Below are 19,923 nucleotides of genomic sequence, written 5' to 3'. Positions count from 1 at the left end.
TGAAACATTTTCACATTCCAGAAGAAGCTGCAATCAGAACAGAAGGAGCCACGTCCCCATCAGCCCCAGGACAAAGGCTGCCCGGAGGAATGAGGGCCGGCTTTCACTTTGCTACCCAGGGTTTATGTTACCTAATGAAATATTGATCCCCACTCTCTAAAAATGGTAAAAAAAAAAAAAAAAAAATCAATGTGGTAAGAGAAGCCTTGTAACATCAACAAGGGCTGTGGCATCTTTAGCCAACGCCACGGCAGCCCTCTGAGTTCTGGGACAGAAAAGAGCGAGACCACAAAACGACTGGTACAGAGGGAGTGGGGAAAAGACTCCAAGATGGAAAAACACAGAAACCAAATAAGAGGGTAACTATGGCAGTGCGATCCACAGCCCAGGCTCCAGTCACTTTACGAGGATGAGTGACAGACTCCAGAAGATGGGCAGCCACTCCAGGACGGGCTCTGTGTTATCTGATTCACTCTTGGACAGCTCATGCGGCTGAGTCAGCGCCCCGACCATCAGGTTGCCTAAGGAGAACTGGCCGGCGTGAGTCACGCCTAGCACGGTGCCCCACCACCACCACCCCTGGCCCTCCCGTCGTCCCGGGCCCCCCGACCCTCCTCACTCAGGACTCGGGCCACATTCACCACGCACCAGCCCAGATCTTGACACACAGGCCTGCAGAAGACAGAGCCTGCCGAGCAGCGGCTGGGGCCCCCACCCCCTCCTTCCCCGGCCCCGAGTGACCCCTATCCCGGGCCTACGGCTTCCTGCCCCAGCGGCAGGCTCAGCAGTAAAAGGACCCTCTGTAAACAAAGCAGCCCCCCGCCCAGGAGTCTTCCTCTTGAGCCACTTCAAACGGGTCTGGCCCGTAGGTGGCAAGGGGCCCGAAGGTGGCCAGGGGCGGGCGCGGGATTGGGGGTGAGGGAAGAAAAACACCTCGCAGGCCTCAAGCTGGCCGCTCGCACATACTTCCCCGGTTGCTGGCGTCAGGGGGAAGTGCCCACAGGAAACCTCAGTGCCTGGGCAGCGCTCGGAGGTCCCCGAGACCACAGAGCTCCTGGAGCCCAGGCAAAGCCAGGTGTCCGTCCAGACCAGACGGCCCTTGGGATTGTGAGTCCTGGCTGAGAGCGCGGAGGGAAGTGGAGGGGTGGCCCACACACTGTGCCATCACGCCCTCATCTGACAACGGGCCACGGGCCGCCCCATGAGCCCCGTGTGTCCCCGCCTGCATGTCTCGGAGCAGTGGGCCTCGCTTCCCTATGAGCCCGGGACACTTGGGCTGGTCCTGGGTCCAGCCACCCAGCGCCTACTACCCGACAGGTAAGTGAGGCCGGCGTGTCCCTCAAACTCCAGCAGCACACATCGACTTAAATCAACAAGACAACGGTCAAACAGGCTAAGGAGACGAGGAGGTGGGAGACGAAGAGTGAAATGTGACTGTCCCCGAGTGACAGTCGGGGGCCGGGATGTGGGGAGCCGCCTTGGGCAGCGGCTTGGGGAAGGGCTGTCTGGGGCAGCATGCGGTCGAGACCCGACGGATGGGAAGGCCAGCTCTGCAGGAGCCGCGGGGGACACACCCCGGGGAGCCAAGGCCAAGATCCCCAGGAGAGCAGCCCTGGCCTGGCCTGAGGGAGGCAAGAGAGGAGGGGTGGCTGGGCAGGTGGGTGAGGGGCAGAAGGAGGAGGCGAAGCTGGGAGGGGGCGCCCCATCCGGCCAGGCCTCTGAGGCCCTGGGCAAGGAGCTAAGCTCTCTCTGTAAGAACAGTGGGAAAGGCAAAAAGGGTAGACAGCACGTGGTCTGAAAGCTGGAATCAGCAAGGGAGGCGTGTGCTTTTGACGTGGTGCTTCCTCACCAACACAGCTGGGAAACCGCTGTAAGAAAAGTAGTAGCTCCCCTCTTACCTTCTTCATCATATCCCAGGTGTTTCTGCCCTGGAGTCTGGCCTAGAGAGACCAAATCACTCTCCTTTTACCTCTCCCTCTATAGCCACAGCCTCTCTGCACCGCCCCCCCCCCCCAACTACTCAGGGAAAAATCTGCAGAGACAAAATGCTGCATTTGGATGAAATGTTTAAATGTTCTGCAAACTGGGCCGGTGTCATGTTGAACACATTTGGAAACAGTTTGTATCTGAAGCTGAACTAGTCTGCCCTCAAAGCTGCTTTCTATTAAAATGTTTGCATGCACACTGTCCCTACTTCCTGCAGCTGGCATTCTTTCCCCAGGCGACTGCTGGCCCCAGGAAAGATGAGGCACAGATCCTAGGACAGAAGCACCAGAATGGGCCTGCAGGGGTGGGGGTCACCCTCTTCCCCCACCTTAGGGGTGAGGGGGGGGGGCCGGGGACAGACCAGGCCGCTCTGCTGGCCAGCCTTCTTCTCAAAACTCAGCAGGGAAAGTGAGTGCACATGTGTCTTCTCAGCAGTTGAGGAGCAAAAACAGAGTTCTTTGGTCGCAAGCCCAGACATGTCGCTAGCAATCTCGAGCCAAGGAGGGTTCACTGGAGATGCGAGGCGAGTTCCAAGAATGGAAGGAAACATAGACAGATTGGGTCAGAAAGGGTGGGAGCCCAGAGCACCCAGGGGGCTCAGCGGCAGGGGCTGCACCAGCACTGTCCACGCGGTTACTGTGAAGCTGACACCCAGCTACCCCTCGGAGGGGAGGGTCTTCTTGATCCATGGGTCATGTGTCCACTCCCAGGCCCCGGAGGGTGGGGCATCATGACTCTTGGTCCTGCAAAGACTGTCCAATGGGGGAGACGTAACCCCCAAAGGAAATGCTAGCTGCTGATCCCAGGAGATGGGCGGCTAGATGACCAGTGGGCATGACAGCAGATGTCCATGGTAATTCCTATCCCTTAAAAGTGTCGAGGGGTGGGATCCCTGGGTGGCTCAGCGGTTTAGCACCTGCCTTTGGCCCAGGGTGTGATCCTGGAGTCCTTGAGTCAAGTCCCACATCAGGCTCCCTGCATGGAGCCTGCTTCTCCCTCTGCCTATGTCTCTGCCTCTCTTTCACTCTCTGTGTCTCGCATGAATAAATAAATAAAATCTTAAAAAAAAAAAAAGTGTCGAAGTGTGCCTGAGTGGCTCAGTCGGTTAAGCGTTCAACTCTTAATTTCGGTTCAGCTCACGATCTCAGGGTCCGAGGATTGAGCGTGGAGTCAGACTCTGCAGTCAGTGGGGAATCTGCTTCTCTCTCTCTCCCTCTCCCTCTGCTTCTCCCCACCAGCTACCCCTCACCTCCCACCCCAGGCTCGCATGCACTCCTTCTTTCTCTCTCTCTCTAAATTTTTTAAAAAAGAATCTTTAAAGAAGATGTGTTGGTATTACACTCAGGAAGGACAACAGCTGTTAAAGCGATGGAGGGCCTCTGAATGAAATCATGATGGTGGGGACAGGAAATGGGCCCAGGTTAAGAGCCACCAAGTTAGCCACCAAGCTCGTGGATGCAGAGGGTGGTCCCATCAATTTCCTTGGGTTATCAGAAAACGGCCCTGGGGACAGCTGGGCCACAGCCTTACGTGGCAACGCACCACTTGGAATGATTTTCGATCCTCAGGCCCAATTTTTGCTGGTTCTGTTCTGTCTGCTTTGAGTTTTCCCACGCGGTTTCTTGTCTTCTGCTATTCCTGCGAGTGACCCAATGCAAGGCGAGCTCCCAGCCCATCCACAGCCTGCAGCTTATTAAACCGCGTGCTCTGGCGGATTTGGATTTGCTGAGAGGAGAGGCTCCTTCCAAACTGAGCCTTTTTCCAAGCCAGTCTCCACCCCCTCCTAAATAATCAATCATCATACTGAGGGAACAAAAGGGAAAGAGCTGGAAGAGATGGTTTACTCTCCCCACTCCCAACTACTATCAGCAAAAAAAAAAAAAAAAAAAAAGGCAGTTTAGTCAGTGGAAACCAGTCTCTTGTGTGGGTGTCTGCAATTTAATATCCATTCATTTCCGATTCCTTTTTGAAAAGCCACATTTAGTTCAACTTTTCGATTCAAAGCATCTTTTTCTTGAGCTAGAAACACCTCTCAAACGCTGTGCTATCTGCACAGGGCTGGATCCCGAGGACAGCAAGGGCCAGGTCAGAGACAAAGCTGGTCTGTTGAGATCCCTCACATCCTGCCTGGACATGTCGGGGATGATACAAGCATAGAGTCTCCGCCTTGGCTCAAAGTCTGAAAAGAATCTCCCCCTGGCCAGAGGCACATTACGTGCCCACGCATTCCAAACCGAGAATTACTCAGCAGCGGGAGCTCACGCAGCATACAGGCCAGCACCCTGCCTGCAGAGAGCCCCACTGCTGGCTGCCTTCCAGGGTTCCGGGGAGCTGAAAAGTCCCGCGTGCGGCCACAGGATGTGCTATTCTGGCCGGCCTCCTTCCGGTGAGACTACCACATCCTGGACCCCTTTCTAGCTGCATGTTCCTAAACAGGGAAGCATCAGCCTTCCATGGGCTATTTAAAGTGCAGCCAGCCCATCACACCAAAAAGGCCAGGTTCCATCCCTCCGGTCAAGGCCATGGCCTTGGGCACTTGAAGGTCAGCAGCCTGCCTTGGCCTGGAAGGTTAGCTTCACCGCAGCACGTCTGTGTGACTTCGGGCAGGTCACTGAAGCTCTCTGAGCCCCTGTTTCTTCCTCTATAACATGGGGATGATACAGCTATCTTGCTAATTAGGTGTAAGTCACAAATGAAGGCCAAGGCTGGATCAGCATTGGAGCTCATCAAGCAGAAGTTGCTGTGATGATGTTGTGACCAACAGACACATTTTCAAAGATAGCTGTTGCTAGAAATTCCACTGTTACCCCATAGAAACAGTATCCGATTGAGACCTCGCTAAAGGCCGGTTCCCTGCACCAACCGTGGAGCCTGTTTCTGCCCCAGTGAGCAGCACAGACCCGCAAAACACAGCCTGTGGGATACTACACTGGTCTGACCTCACGGCCCATATCCAGGCAACAGTTTGCAAAGAGCTGGGAAAGACCCCTCGTGGCTCTCAGTCGAGGATCTTGTCCTGGGCCTACGAGAAGATTCCAGCCTACCAGGAATCTTTCAAGCCCGGAACATCACAAGGGCACGAAGAAACCAAACAATGCAATCTCACTGAAGACCAGACCTCCTCAATCAACATGCCAACAAGTGGGAATTGACGATGGTCTAGTAAGAGCTGGATTTGATTTTAGGTATGAAGACGTCGCTAAACCAATCAACAGAGCAAAAATGACTGCCAGGAGAATATTTCAATAGAAAGCAAACCATTTTCAAAGATTTCCCAGATTGAACTCCCTACATCTCAGTTTTGGGGAAAAAAAAAAAGTTCTCAGATGATTATCATTTGGAGTATACACCCTTCTGTGGGAGACTCCTGTGTGCATTAGCATATTAAAAGTTTTGAGAAATTCTGTGAGAAAGAAACCCATTGGCTTTGCTTTAACTCAAGGTTTCCAAAAGTTTTCAAAGAATGGAACACTGTTCTAAAACACAGCTAGAGGGGTGCCTGGGTGGCTCAGTTGGTTAAGTGTCCAACTCTTGGTTTCAGCTCGGATCCTTGATCTCAGGGTCCTGGGATCCAGTCCAGAGAAGGGCTCTCTGCTCAGCAGGGATCTGCTTAGGCTTCTCTCTCTCCCTTGCTCTCTGCACCCCCACCACCCATCCTCCACTCATTCTCTCTCAAATAATTAAATCTTAAAACACACACACACACACACACACACACACACACACACACCTCTAGTTATCTTACAAAAACCCCATTTTGGGAGACCTGGTTTGTTTTCAGACCCAGTGACTGCACAAATGAACACAAAAGAACAAGAAGAGTTGCCTCAGGAACGGAAGGGAGATTCCACGTCACTGCTTACCTACTAATTTCTTTACAATCCTATTGCTTTCTTTTAGAAAAATGTAAGCTTCCTTTTTTAAAACCCTGATCTTACAGTCTGCTTATTACAGAAGCTTCTAGAATCCATCCCCTACCATCCCCCTCCCCAAGCCACACTCAGCAGCCCCTAAACGTTCTCCTGGGGTCCAGGCTTGGACTGGTTCTCAGGAAATCGGGGCGCTCTGGAGCCTTCTGACCTCGCCAGGTTTTGCCACCTGGAAACTCAGCTCTTCGGGCAGGGAGCACCCTTACCTCGTGGTCAATTTTGATAAGCGCGATGTCTGCCTTCTCATCCACATCCTTGATTTTGGCTTCATAAGTGGCACCATTCTTCAGCTCGACCTTGACCCGATGCTTGTTGGTCACCACGTGGGCGTTTGTCACAATCAATCCATCTTCGGACACGATAAAGCCAGACCCACTGGCCACCGGCACCTCCCTCTTAGAAAACGGAAGCCTAGAACCCAGAGGAGAGCCCCGTTAAGCCCGAAACACCTTCAGATCGACTCTTCAACACACCGACTCACGGGCTCTGCAGTAGCAACACACATCTAGCAATTGTTACTTTACACGTTGGTGGGTCTATTTAACGTTAAAAAAAAAAAGGAAGGAAGGCTATCGGTATTTGCAAGCATCAGAAAATTCCACTTAGAAAATATTCTTAGGGACTCTCTTCAGAGCTAGAGGTTCTTAAGTCATTGAGAAGGGTCGAGAATATATATTCAAACAGTCTAAAGGGAAAGCATAGAAGGGGAAATGTCATCTTCCCGTAGGAACATATTTAGGGGCTCCTGAACACTTCAAAGTGCCCCCAGAAACAGCCCCAGTGCCTTGCTAACAGCAGCACGTCTTGGTGGGAGCTTCAGAGGCCATGGGCAAACAAGAAGGCCCTCTTTTTTTTTTTTTTTTTTTAAGAAGGCCCTCTTTACTTGCGAAACAGCTCGATGTGAACCACGGCAGGGGCGATCTTCTCCACCACGTCAGCGATGAAGTTGTACTTATGGCGCAAACTGTTAGGGTCTTCTTGCCCTGAGAACAAAGCAAAGACAGGACACGTCAAGACACTGTGCTCTGTACTGTGGCCTCCAGAGAAAGGCATGAGTGAGAAGGAGCCAAAATACACACCCGGACCTTTGGAACCCTGGACAAGTGATGACAAGACAAGGCCTGGGGTCTTGACCTGCACTCTGTTGCAAAGATCCTCCAGGCTCTCAAGGGACCACACACTCAGGTAAGAAGCAACACCCATCAGAGATGACCTCTTTGCTCTGCTTCTTTCCTTCCAAAGGTTTTGCTGCAAAAATGCTGAGCCGGAGGCACCAGCAGCTACCTGGACCTCTTAGAAGGTAGTGAGGCAAGGGGTCACAGGCACAGCACCACCCTCCACCACGCCCCTGCCGGTTCCCCCAGCGCCGCAGAGAAGCAGCCACTCCCAGCATGCTGCCACCACCACTACCGAGGGGAGGGCTGAGGCTGCTTTTGAGGAGATGCCCACTAGACATTACAGATTGAAAAAACTGGGATCCCTGGGTGGCACAGCGGTTTGGCGCCTTGCCCAGGGCGCAATCCTGGAGACCCGGGATCGAATCCCACGTCGGGCTCCTGGTGCATGGAGCCTGCTTCTCCCTCTGCCTCTCTCTCTCTGTGTGACTATCATAAATAAATAAAAATTTAAAAAAATAAAAAAATAATAAAAAATAAAAAAGATAAAAAAGAAAAAACTATCCTGAAATGGCATTAAGGCAAAGGCACAGATCCCGTCTTCCCACTGATACCACAAAGTGAAGAGAAGCCACCATCTGCCCCAGAGCAGTTTTCCACTATGCCTTGTTTATTGCAACCCTCTGGGACATCCCAGGCCAGAAGGCACAAGAGGTGCCTTGATACCACTGGGGGGAAAAGAGACAGAGAGAAATCAAATCACCATAATTTCTATATAAACATACACACTCTAACTAGTGAACCCCATTTCAAAGCTACTTTCAGACAAAGCGACCCCACATCCCAAAGTAGGGCTTTTACCCAGCAAAGCCAAAAATTGGTTTCCACCAGGCAGATGCATATACCATGGCATCTGATCCAGAAATGAGCTACTGGAGACTCAGGCCCCAGGACACCCAATCTGCCGGCACAAGTGGCGGCGGAGACAGTGTGGCCCAGGAAGGTACAACCCGAGCCTGCCATTCTGGCCCTAACTCTGTGCCACCTGCTGGTATCTCTCAATACATCTCTCTGCCTTCACTGCTAGAGGGGTTCTAGGCTGGTCTGCAGCAAAGAACCCACACACCTCTTCCTTTCTCTCTCCTTGTGTCCCTTGGGCCAGTCACTTCCCCTGGGCCACTCGCCAAGCCTAACGTTAGGCTCCAGGGGCCGGAGGCTCCGCTGGCCTCACTACCCCTTGGTTCCACGCAGACAGCGGCAGGAAACCGGCAGCTTTCGGAAACCTTTAGAGCAATTTGACAGAGTAATCGTCTGTCTGCTGCATCTAAAAATTTTAAATTGGGGCCTATATTTTGTGTCTTTCTTACAACATTTTGGTAGTAATTCATTTTTAGCATATTTTAATTGATCCATAATGGATAGGAAATAATGGAAAAGAAATCTGTTCCTTTACTATAGATGGTCTAAGGAGCACTGATCTGTCCCCTCACCTGTCACTCCCTGTCACAGCTCGCTCACTCAGGGGGATCCATGACACAACTTTGCTGTTTAAAAAGCAGCCACTAGGGATCCCTGGGTGGCGCAGTGGTTTGGCGCCTGCCTTTGGCCCAGGGCGTGATCCTGGAGACCCGGGATCGAATCCCACGTCGGCTCCCGGTGCATGGAGCCTGCTTCTCCCTCTGCCTGTGTCTCTGCCTCTCTCTCTCTCACTGTGTGCCTATCATAAATAAATAAAAAAAATTAAAAAAAATAAAAAAATAAAAAAATAAAATAAAAAGCAGCTCTGGAATGCCTGGGTGGCTCAGCGGTTGAGCGTCTGCCTTTGGCTCAGGCCATGATCCCAGAGTCCCAGGATCGAGTCCCACGTCGGGCTCCTTGAATGGCGCCTGCTTCTCCCTCTGCCTATGTCTCTGCCTCTCTCTGTGTGTCTCTCATGAATAAATAAATAAAATCTTTAAAAAATAAAAATTAAAAAATTAAAAAAATAAAAAGCAGCCGCTGGCCTACAAAACTGCCCCTTATTCACCTAAGGGCCTGTGTGCCCCACCCCCAACACACATGCACAGAGGAGCACACAAACACACACTTGCATGAGCACAAACCCACACTCACACTTACACACTTAGTCATGAACATGCATACACACGTACATACATGCACATGTACACACACAGACCTATTCCTACATACAGACTCTGTCTCTATCACACACTTAATTACACGGTCACACTTACCCACTCACGTACACTCATGGACATGCATGCACACACAGACACTCTCACAGACACTCACATATATGTAAAGACTCACATGTGTACACTCTTACACACACATGCATGCACTCATATACAGATTCACACACCTATACTCATACACATGCATGCACACACTCATGTACACACACATAGACCCTCCCCACATGCTCCAATCCTGTGAGGGGGGCCTGCAGCCACAGCCTGAGCTCTGGGCCAGCAGTGAAAGCTGTGACCCTTTTAAGTCCCCCGTGGCTCTCAGAGCTGCAGGCCCACAGGCTTCCCTAGCCACACCACAGCCTTTGTCTAGACTGCGTGGAGTCTAGCCCGCCATGGCTGTAGGTTCCTACCAGGACATCAGTAACTCGAATCTATACCCCTGGGCCCTGGGCATCTGGGGGAGCAGCCTGCCTCTCCCAAGCCTTCCCTCTGGGAAGTGAGAGACCATCAACAAGCAAAGGGCCCCTCTCTGATCTGGCAACGAGGCTCTGAACTGTACTTCAGACTTGGAAGCCTTCTTTTTTTGCATAACATGATGATTTTCCAAGGTCAAAAAAAGATCTGCACCTACTAGGCAGGGAAGACTAATTCAACAAGTTCATGTTAACTTATTTTATTATTTTTGCTTTGCTATTATTTTTCAACATTTACCTGCTGTGTGACCTGCCTTTCATATCAATCCTATTTTTACTTTTCCCCAAGGATGAGGAAAGTCAGATATTATGCCCATATTATATTTAGGGAAACTGAGGCTCACAGACCCTATGACTTCTCCATAGACACTGAATTTTCTTTAAAAAAAAAAAAAAGCTTGTGTTTATTTGAGAGAGACAGAGACAGAGACAGAGAGAGAGAGACCACAAGTGGGGATGGGGAGCAGAAGGGGAGGAAGAAGCAGACTCCCTGCTGAGCAAGGGTCCTGACATGACAATCCATCCCAGGACCCCAGGACGAAGGCAGACGCTTCTCTGAGTCACCCAGGCACCCCCACTAAATTTTCTTAATAGAGAGTATAAATAACAGGAAAATCCGGGCAAATCTACAACTTTTCTTCTTAATCTTGGCCCCAGACATATCTGCTAGCCTCCCAGGTTTCTAAGTAGTTGCTGTTAATTGGTCTGTCTCTCCAAATGCTCCAAAGGGAGCTATAAAGAAGGGGATAGAAACATTCCTTCTGACCACAGAACCTGGCGAACATCACCCAGAGACAGCAGTAAACAAACGCATCTGGGCTTCCTCAGACCAGCTTCCTGGGAAAGAACAAAAGAAAGTTTGAGGCCCAAGGGCCAGGACCCCGCAGGGCAGCATGGAGCTTCAGAGCTGCCCCCAAGCAGGGCAATCACCAGAATCTTACCACTGAGGATCATTATCTCACTTCCCCTTTCTGACTTCCCAAAGTAGGCACAGGAGAATTTGCCAGCATCAGGAGTAAAAACTGGACATGGGTTTTTCCAGCTGATGTGAGAACCACTTGCTTTCTCACACAAACTAGCCAGTGGCTCCAGGAAGCATGTACCCCGGGAAAGGGAGGAGACTGGTCTGGGCACTAGGAGGCCCAGCTCCCATCCTGTCTGCCAGGTGGCCTCCATTTCTCCATCTGTAATATGGGGTCAAGTGCCTCTAGAATGAGCTGCAAGGTCCATCCAGTCCAGTTCCAACATTCTGTTACCTAACCCCTGTCTCTCCCTCTTACCCCAACGTGCTGCAGCCAGATAAAGAGCTGGTGGAATCGAAGACTGGGCTCAGGACTCTCCAAACTCTGCCGATGAGTAAACAGAAAGGAAAAGTAGGAGGACAGACCATCATGAAAAGCCCAACTGACAAGCCTTCATTGTGCAGCTTAGATGAAAAAGCAGCCAGTGACCTCCATTACCATCACCGAGTGGACCAGCATCAACGGGCAAATGAAATAGAGCAGAAACAATGAACATCAGGAACACGAACTAATTGTTCAAAGATGGGCAAGATGTCAAACCAAAGAGGAAGTGTTTGGCTTCCCAAAAATGCTATTTCAGAATGAGGGATGGAAGTGTCTCTAAGAGCAGTGTGGCTCAGTGTCAGAATCCTGCTCCATGTAAAATGTTGTCCATCAAACTAGAGGAGGCTGCCACTGCCCCCTGGTCTTTATAAACCCTGCTGGCTCCATTTGCTGTAATCTCAACTGCCAGTCAATGGTCTTCTTCCAGAGGGATCAACTGAGGTGGAGAACTCCTAGAGGTGGACCCAGGCTGGCTCTGCCACAACCTAGTCTCTAAGTGATGCAGATGGATGGAGGGTTTGGGGCCACTCAGTAAGGGGAAAAATAGCTAAGAACATAGGTATGGTCTTATTAGAGTGTGACACTCTGCACAACATTTACCTGCTGTGTGACCTTAGGTATATGTCACCTCATTCCTCCAAGACTTATCCCCTTGTCCATAAAATGTGATGACAGTAACACCAACCTCAAAGTGGTTTTGATGCTGATTTTATGAGTTACTATATATGAAGTGCTTGGCCATGTCATGGCATATAGTTTGAAATTAAAAAGAGAATAGGTAGGTAAAGGTGCTGCTCAGAGGCAGCTCTGGACAGGTGTGAACACCACACGCTTCAGTGGTAGAGAGAGAACCACTCTCCCCACCTCAGCAAATTTGTGTAGCTCCTGGAAACTCCCCCTAATAGGACCATCATGGTCTCCCCTGCAGAGATCAAGGGGAAGCTCTGTAGCAGGCCAATTTTTCTGGCTTTGATGTTACCTGTATTCACCGGCATCCAAGGCAAACCCACAGCCACTATAGAAGGGAAAGAGGGAGCTGGGTCAATAGAAATGATCTAACCTGAACTGTAGCCCACTGCATTCTCAAACTCGCATGGAGCAACCAACCTGCACCAGAAGACAAAGATAACTCCTTCTATAAAGTGAGGGCCTTGTTTAATTAGGCCAAATCAATATGGCGAGGGTAATGAAAATTGGAAGCCTCGTGCAGGGTAAAGGCCTGGTTCTTCTAACCATTCTAAACACTCCATTATTGTACAGAAAGCTGGAACTGACTGGAGTTCAGTAACAGCCCACCATTTACAGAAAGTTGGAGATTCAGAATTCAGAAACATGGAGGTAAAGTGACTTTACATTCCTGGTTAATTTTTTAAAAATAGAAAAGACAAAATGACCAATATCATGAATCAAGAGGAAGCATCACTATAGATCCTACAGACATTAAAAATATGATATGGAAATATTCTGGGCAAATTTGTGCACATCAGTTCTACAGCTCAGATAAAATGGACAGACATAAGTTACCAAGCTCATCCAAGAAGATACAGACAACCTGAATAATCTTATATCTATTGAAGGAATTGTCTTTGCAGTTTAAAACCTTCCCACAAAGGAAGTCTCAGGTTCATGACCTCATGGGTGAATTCTACCAAACATTTAAGAAAGAAACAATACTAATACTTTACAAACTTTTCCCTAAAATAGAATAGGGAAATACTGCTCAACTTATTTTATGAACCCAGCATTATTCTAACATAAAAGTCAGACAAAAGACATTATAAGAAAACTTCAGACTAATATCCAACATGAACACAGACCAAATATCCTTAAAATTTTAAGCAAACAGAATTCAGCAATTTAGGTGAAAAAAAGAATTCAGCAATTTAACAAAAAGAATAATATATCATGACAAGGTGGGGTTTATTCCAGGAAAAGATAAATAAAGTTTAACATGGCGCGTATGGGTGGCTCATTTGGTTAGGTGTCCAACTTTTGGTTTTGGCTCAGTTCCTGATCTTGCGGGTTGTGGGATAGAGCCCCGAGTCAGGATCCATGCTTAGCAGGAGTCTGCTTGGGTATTCTCTCTCTGCCCCTTCCCCCCACCCCCCACTCACACTCTCTCTCAAATAAACAAATGTTTGAAAGAAAGAAAGAAAGAAAGAAAGAAAGAAAGAAAGAAAGAAAGAAAGAAAGAAAAGAAAAGAAAGTTAGTTTAACATTAGAATGTAATACTAAGAAAACCCAAATGATTATCACAGTAGATGTAAAAAGATGTGACAAAAATTGAACACCCATTCACAATAAAAGCACTCAGCAAACTAAAAAGAGAATTTTCTCAACCTGATAACAGGGATCAATAAAAAACCTAAAACTAACATCATACTTCATAGCAAATGAGTAAATGCTTTCTCTCTAAAAATGGGAACAAGACAAGGACATCCACTCTTACCACTTCTATTCAGTATTTTATCAATGTCCTGGTTGAAATAATTAAGCTAGAAGAAGAAATCAAAGGGATAGAGGTTAGAAAGGAGAATATAAAACTGTTAGTATTTGAAGATGACACAACTGTGCATAGGGAAATTGCTTAGGAATCTGTAAATATACTGCTAGAATAAGTGAGTTTGTCAATGTCACAGGATAACAGGTCAGTATACACAACTGTTATTTCTATGCAGTAATAACAAACCCCTGGAAATTGAAAATTTAAAAATGCCAATTATAATAACATCAAAAATATTATGTATGTAGGTAAATATTTAATAAAACATGTACAAGACCTGTACTCTGAACACTGCAAAACACTGCTGAAATAAATTTTATTATTTTTAATTTAAATTTTAGGTAGTCAACATACAGTACAATATTGGTTTCTGCAGTAAAATTCTGTGATTCATCACTTACATATAATACCAAGTGCTCATCACAGCAAGTGCCCTCCTTCATCCCCATCACCCATCTAGTCCATCCCTTGCCCACCTCCCTCCATCAACCCTCAGTTTGTTCTCCATCATTAAACATCTTTTATGGTTTGTTTCCTTCTCTCCTTCTTGCTGAAGTGAATTTTAAAAGAACTAAGTAAATAAAGAGATACACTCTATTCATGAGTCAGAAGACTCACTATTGTCAAGCTATTAATTTTCCCAAAATTGACCTACAGATTCAGCATACTCCCATTGAAAATCCCAGCAGGTGTTTGTGTAGAAATTGATAAGCTATTTCTGAAGTTTATGTGGGAAGCAAAAAAACCTAGGCTAGCCAAAATAACTCTCAAAAAGAAAATCAAATGACTTGTTCTATGTGATTTTATTTTAAAATGAAAAATTCTTAATAACCAGGATTAGTAGAATGATGAGTCACAACATTTTACAAGACAGGCCTTTCCACTTATCCAAATATTTATCATTACTGATTTTTAACACAACAAATTACCCATTAAAAAGTAGCCAACATTTCCTATAATTTAATGAGTTTTAAAATTGCCAGGATTTCATCAAAAAATAACAAATGATTCCTCTTTTCTCTGTATAAACTACTAGGAAAGCACACAACTCCATAAATGTTACTTCCTTGAAACCAATCGTCCCTGGAGTTTTATAGATAATTCTTCTTACATATTTTCAACAACTTCCTTACACAAGGAAAGAGAGATACACAGTGTATTGCTACGTTTCATTAATTAGTATCAAAATTAGCATAACAGATACTTCCATTATTATGCATTTGCCATAAAAAGCCAGGCACTAAGTTAAGTATTTGACATACATTATCACAGTGAAGAAACCGTGTTGCGGTGAAAATGAAAATCACCACGTGTGGACTATGAACCAACAGATTGACTTTAACCTGTGTTTCTCGTCAAAGATTTATCACAAAATTGGGTATGTGCTTTAAAATCATCAAAATGAATACTTTTTTTAATATATTTAAGGTAAAAATGTCAGGTAAAGATTAGATGTGGGGCAGGGAGAAGAGAGAAATAAGTGTTTATGGTCCTAAAGCCGTAGTTCTCTAACTGTCTCAAGTGCCATAGCAAATTCACAGGATAGTTCAAGTTTTCTAGGGAAACACAGTGATAACTGTTATCTGTTGGATATCTGTTGGATATCTTGAAAGCTAGCTCTGGCTAGTTCTCAGTTTCAAAATCAGATTGCACAATAATCCTTTGGATGGTCTCATATTTTTGTCACTTTGGATTCTGGTGGTCACTGTGATTAACAGCAAGTACTGTACAAAAATCAGTGTTGAACTCAAAATGGCAGTGGCAGTGTCCAATCTGATTCCAAGACTTGAGAGATTATATGGCACCCAGAGGTACACCTAGCTCATTCATAAATAACTGTGGGCACTCAGCAGTACACCTAGCCCATTCATAAACAACAAAATTAAAATACCATTTCCCCTTTATTTGGAAGTGACTACTATACTGTAAAAGCACAAACACCTATTTAAGTTGTTGGGACCTAATTACTTGATAAATAGAACGATTCGGTAATTCTTTTGGCCTAGGGGGAACCACAACCAAATTACCGAGACACTAAGGGTGTCACAAAGCATGAAAATTAGGGTACCTCTGCCCGATGCTTCTTGGGCTCTCTCTCCAGTAGATGATCCTGAATTCCAACGCAGTTGTAATAATTCAGAGCAAAAGTGGATTTACAGTAAAAGGTGAAGGTAAATGTTTGCCCTGTGAGGGGCCCTAGCGAAGTGTCCAGTTGTCACATACTTTTGGAAAATGGTTAATAAATAACAACACAAATATTTATAAAAATATATAAACTGCAGGGTGACCAGGCGGCTCAGCCTGTTACGGTCTGCCGGTCTGCCTTCACCTCCAAGCCCCGTGTGGGTTTCCCAGCTCTGCAGGGAGCCTGCTTCTCCCTCTCCTCTGCCCCTCCTCCCTGCTTGTGTACACTCACTCTCTCTCTCTCTCTCTCTCTCTTTCTCTCTCTCTCTCTCAAATAAATAAATAAAAATCTTTAAAAGAAAAATGTAAACTGCAGTTGGTTGAGGCCACTGTCCCCTTACGTCTGCCACACATCTCCTGCCCCATCAGAGTGGCTGTCGCATTTGGGGATATGCCTTAAAAGTCAAACCGTAGAATCATTTTGCTTGGGTTTAATTAGATACTTATGTGCTTTGAAGTCATTTCTGCATTTCTATCCTGGTACAGCAATGGCTTCCAGGGATGCTCCTATGTCCATCCTGCCAGCTCCCTAGTGCAGCCAGAGGTTGTTCGGGGTATGGTGACCTGGCCTGGGCATATATGGTAGTGGAGAAATATGCCAGAGGAAAGACTACATTAACAACAACAACAATAATAAAAATTATTCTGTTCTCTCCGTAGGAAACATTACAATGTCATGTGAAAAGGTCATCAAAGAGTCCATAGCCAAAAAATATATGGGGCAGGATGGTATTATAAAGGTGAAGGTGAAAAATAAATAAATAAATAAAATGAAAGAAAGAAAGAAAGAAAGAAAGAAAGAAAGAAAGAAAGAAAGAAAGAAAGAAAAAGAAAGAAAGAAAGAAAATAAAGGTGAAGGTGTATTTGCAAGTTAATGACAACATTATGACATTTTTCTGGGTTGGAGTCTGTAGTATTTTCTCACTTTAAAAAACTTGTAATTTGTGGTGGTGTGCTTTTTCAACCTAAATAAAGATCGTGTCCATGCCTAACGTTGTACTTATAATTTTGAATTCTTTTCTTAAAGAGGGTCCCCTGAATGATACAAGCGTCAGATCCCATAAAACCTAAACATGCCAGCAGGGACTCAAGAGCACCAGCCGTACCCAAGTAGCAGGTCCCAGTTCCACTCATTCCCGGCTCCCAAGCCCTCTGCAGCTCATGACCAGTTCGCAGTGGAAAGGTGTGGGGACCCCAGAGCTGCATCTACAGGATGCTCGGCCCTGGCTGCCAGGCCTCTCAGACACCGACCAGACACCATGGCCAGCACAGAAGGCATCTGCTTTATTATTTTTTGTTTGTTTTGGGGTTTTTTGTTTTGTTTTGTTTTGTTTTTTGGCATCTGCTTTAGAAGGACCAAAGGAGCCCTCCAGGGCAGCCGCCCCAGACCTGGCTCCGGGAATCCTAGCAGTGGATCTTGGATGCCCTGCCCCGTTCTCGGCTCCAGCCTCGTGCCTTCTCCGGGCAGACCTGCCCACCCTCTCCCGATGTGACGCTCAGACTGTCAGGGATAGAGGGAATGCCAAGCTGAGCCCCAACCCCAGTAAATTCCTAGGGGGGTCAGCGAGGCTGGGAAAGGCCCCAAGGCTCCCAGCAGTGCCAGGATGACTCCCGAGCCAGACGTGGCCTCAAATGCTGATTCTGCCCCTTACAGCCGGGTTACTTGGGGCAGTGGCCCTGTCTGAGCTTCTGAGCTTCAGTCTCCTGTTCTCCAACACGAAGATAATACCACCTCCTCCAAGCAGTTGAGAGCCCCGAGGGAGAGAATGCACACGGAGCCTGCACTCAAGGCCATGATCACCTCCCAGCTCTCAGCAGGTGTATCACCGCCCAGGTGCATTGAGTCCTCCTGATGCCTCCCCCCACACTTCCAAAGCTTCTCAGAATCCCGTTTCTGCATTCTAATCAGGCACACCTGGCCCGTTTGCAGGTGTCTCCCTTGAAGTGACAGTTACCACCTGGGGAGCGTGAACTTACTACAGGACCCACCCCCCCCCCATCCTGGTCTCCATTTCCTGAGCTCAGCTCCCTCTGTCAGAGGTGGCTCTCATTCTCCAAATCTCTGGCCCAGGGCTCCTTAATGCGTACTCTGCACTGCTGCAAAATTCTCAGTGGCCCCCTAAAACCTCACACTCCACCCTGCCTCCTTGCACTCACGCTGTTTTTCTTCCTGCCTGGAATCTTATTCTCCTCCCAGACAGCTAGTCAAGTCCCACCCAATCCGCAATATTGGCAATCAAAGAACAACACCATAATAGTACTCATTTATTGAGCATCTACCATGTGTCAAGCACAATGCTAGGCACTCCATAAACATTACCTCTAATTATTCCTGCAAGCCTGTAAGGCGGATCCTATGCCCAGTCTACAGAAACATGGAACAATGAAGGATCTGAAGAAGTATGGCAGAGAAGGAAAGCATGCTGCTCGTGAAGGGGCTCGCAGGGGCAGGTGGCACAGGTGGGAGGCTAACCCCTTTGCTCTGCAGCTGTAGCCTCCCTTCCAGTTCCCAGCCCCTTCACTCACCCTCCAGCCCCCTCCAGCCCCCGCCAGCCCCCATGGTTGTAGGAAAACGCATCCCACTTCTGCGCCTGAGAACTCAGGGCCAGAACTCAGGATTAACAATCCAACCTTGGCTTCCAATGAGAACAATCACGCCTTCCAATTTCTCAGCAGAATCGAGAAGTAGAGCTAATTTGGAAAACAGAACACAGTGTATTCGAGGGAAAAGAAATGAATCCCCCTTTATTCACAGGGAACAGCATGTTCCCAAAATTCAAATCAGTTGCAAGAGCAGATTGATCAAATCACTGGCATTTTAATGCACTGTCCTACATTCAGGATGGGATGGATGATTTGCAGGGCCCCGAGCAAAATGAAAATGCAGGGGCTCCTTGTTCCAAAAGTATTAAGAAATCCAAGAGGGTACCAGCAGAGCCTTAACCCAGGTATGGGTTCCTTCTGAGCATGGACCACACCGGCTGCACACCCTTGAAAGCTGGCCCTGCCTGCATTTCAATTTCATTTGATTTTAAAACCCAAAGTACAGATGAAGTACTGAGAAGAAGCACCCACTGCTCAGGAGCTGACAGAGATGCTGAATCTGGCCGAGCCTAGGAGCCCACAGGCAGTCACCAGGGGCTGATGGACACCCCACGTGCTAGGAGGCAGGCACCCCCTTCCATGGTCCGAGGTGTGGGCTCTGCTCATGGGTGAGGCAAGCGTGGCCTCAGGCAAGCCCCCTGGGCTGAAGGGTCCTCAACTTTAAGATAAGGAGGCTTGGGGCACCTACATGGCTCAGTCCCTTAAGCATCTGCCTACAGCTCAGGTCATGATCCCAGGGTTCTGGAATTGAGCCACTCATTGGGCTCCTGTGCCCTGGGAGCCTGCTTCTCCTCACCACCCCCTCCCCCAGTTTGTGTGCTCTCACTCGCTCTCTCCTTTTCTCTCTCTAATAAATAAATAAAACCTTTTAAAAATGTTTAAAAAATAAAATAAGGCGGCTCAACTGGGTGGCTTCCAAGGTCCTTCCCAGTTCTCAAGGAGAAAGGGAAGAAACTACTTGCAACATTTCACCACTTGCTTCAACTTTAAGCGCCACCAAAGGTATTGATCCTTTCAAGCCTACAAAACATAGCACAGCCCAGTTCCAACAATTGGCAGGATTCAGGGAGGAGGATGAAATGTGAAGAAAAACTCAGCCAGAAAGGCCAGAGCCAGCCAGGGCCTGCTGGCCAAGGGACTGCAGGAGGGCAGTCGGGGACAGCGCTCCTACCTCTGCCCCGGCCCCCTCATATTTCCATTCCAGTCTTTCTCTTCCCTCTGACACACAGGGCTAGGCACAAGTGACAAAGGAAATAAAATCCCTTCAAAGGCGAAGGCACAAAATGCACTGTACAGCGGTTGGAGACGAAGGCCAGTGGAAAACATGTTCCCATCTTCACCTGAAGGGCCAGGACATACCCCCCAACCCCAACCACGTGATGACTAGGAGATGCAATCACCCCTGAGATGCCCACTCGGACCTACCACAGCTCTAGATTCAAGGTCCAGCCCAAAAGCCTTGGGAAATTTCCCCTGGCCAGCAGCAGAAGCACAGCCAGCCAGGTTCCCACTGGCTCAGAAATTATAAATAGAGAAACAACCACAGCAGGCCCCAAGTGGGGTGTCATGAAATATTTAGTCTTCTGGAAGG

At 47.8% G+C, this 19,923-nt stretch overlaps 1 protein-coding gene across 1 annotated transcript in view; it reads right to left on the bottom strand.

Moving 5' to 3' along the window:
- The window catches only part of HTRA1 (HtrA serine peptidase 1), a 52,878-nt gene that overhangs the window by 17,313 nt on the left and 15,642 nt on the right, over nucleotides 1-19,923 (bottom strand). The window contains exons 2-3 of the mRNA XM_055299816.1: nucleotides 6,799-6,898; nucleotides 6,122-6,326 (exon numbers count right to left, since the gene is read on the bottom strand). Of these exons, the coding sequence (XP_055155791.1) occupies nucleotides 6,122-6,326; nucleotides 6,799-6,898 (305 nt within the window). The remainder of the gene's footprint in view (nucleotides 1-6,121; nucleotides 6,327-6,798; nucleotides 6,899-19,923) is intronic.

The sequence above is a fragment of the Nyctereutes procyonoides genome, unplaced genomic scaffold (assembly GCF_905146905.1).
Source record: "Nyctereutes procyonoides isolate TBG_1078 unplaced genomic scaffold, NYPRO_anot_genome, whole genome shotgun sequence".
NCBI lineage: Eukaryota > Metazoa > Chordata > Mammalia > Carnivora > Canidae > Nyctereutes > Nyctereutes procyonoides.
This window is presented reverse-complemented; position numbering and strand designations above follow the sequence as displayed.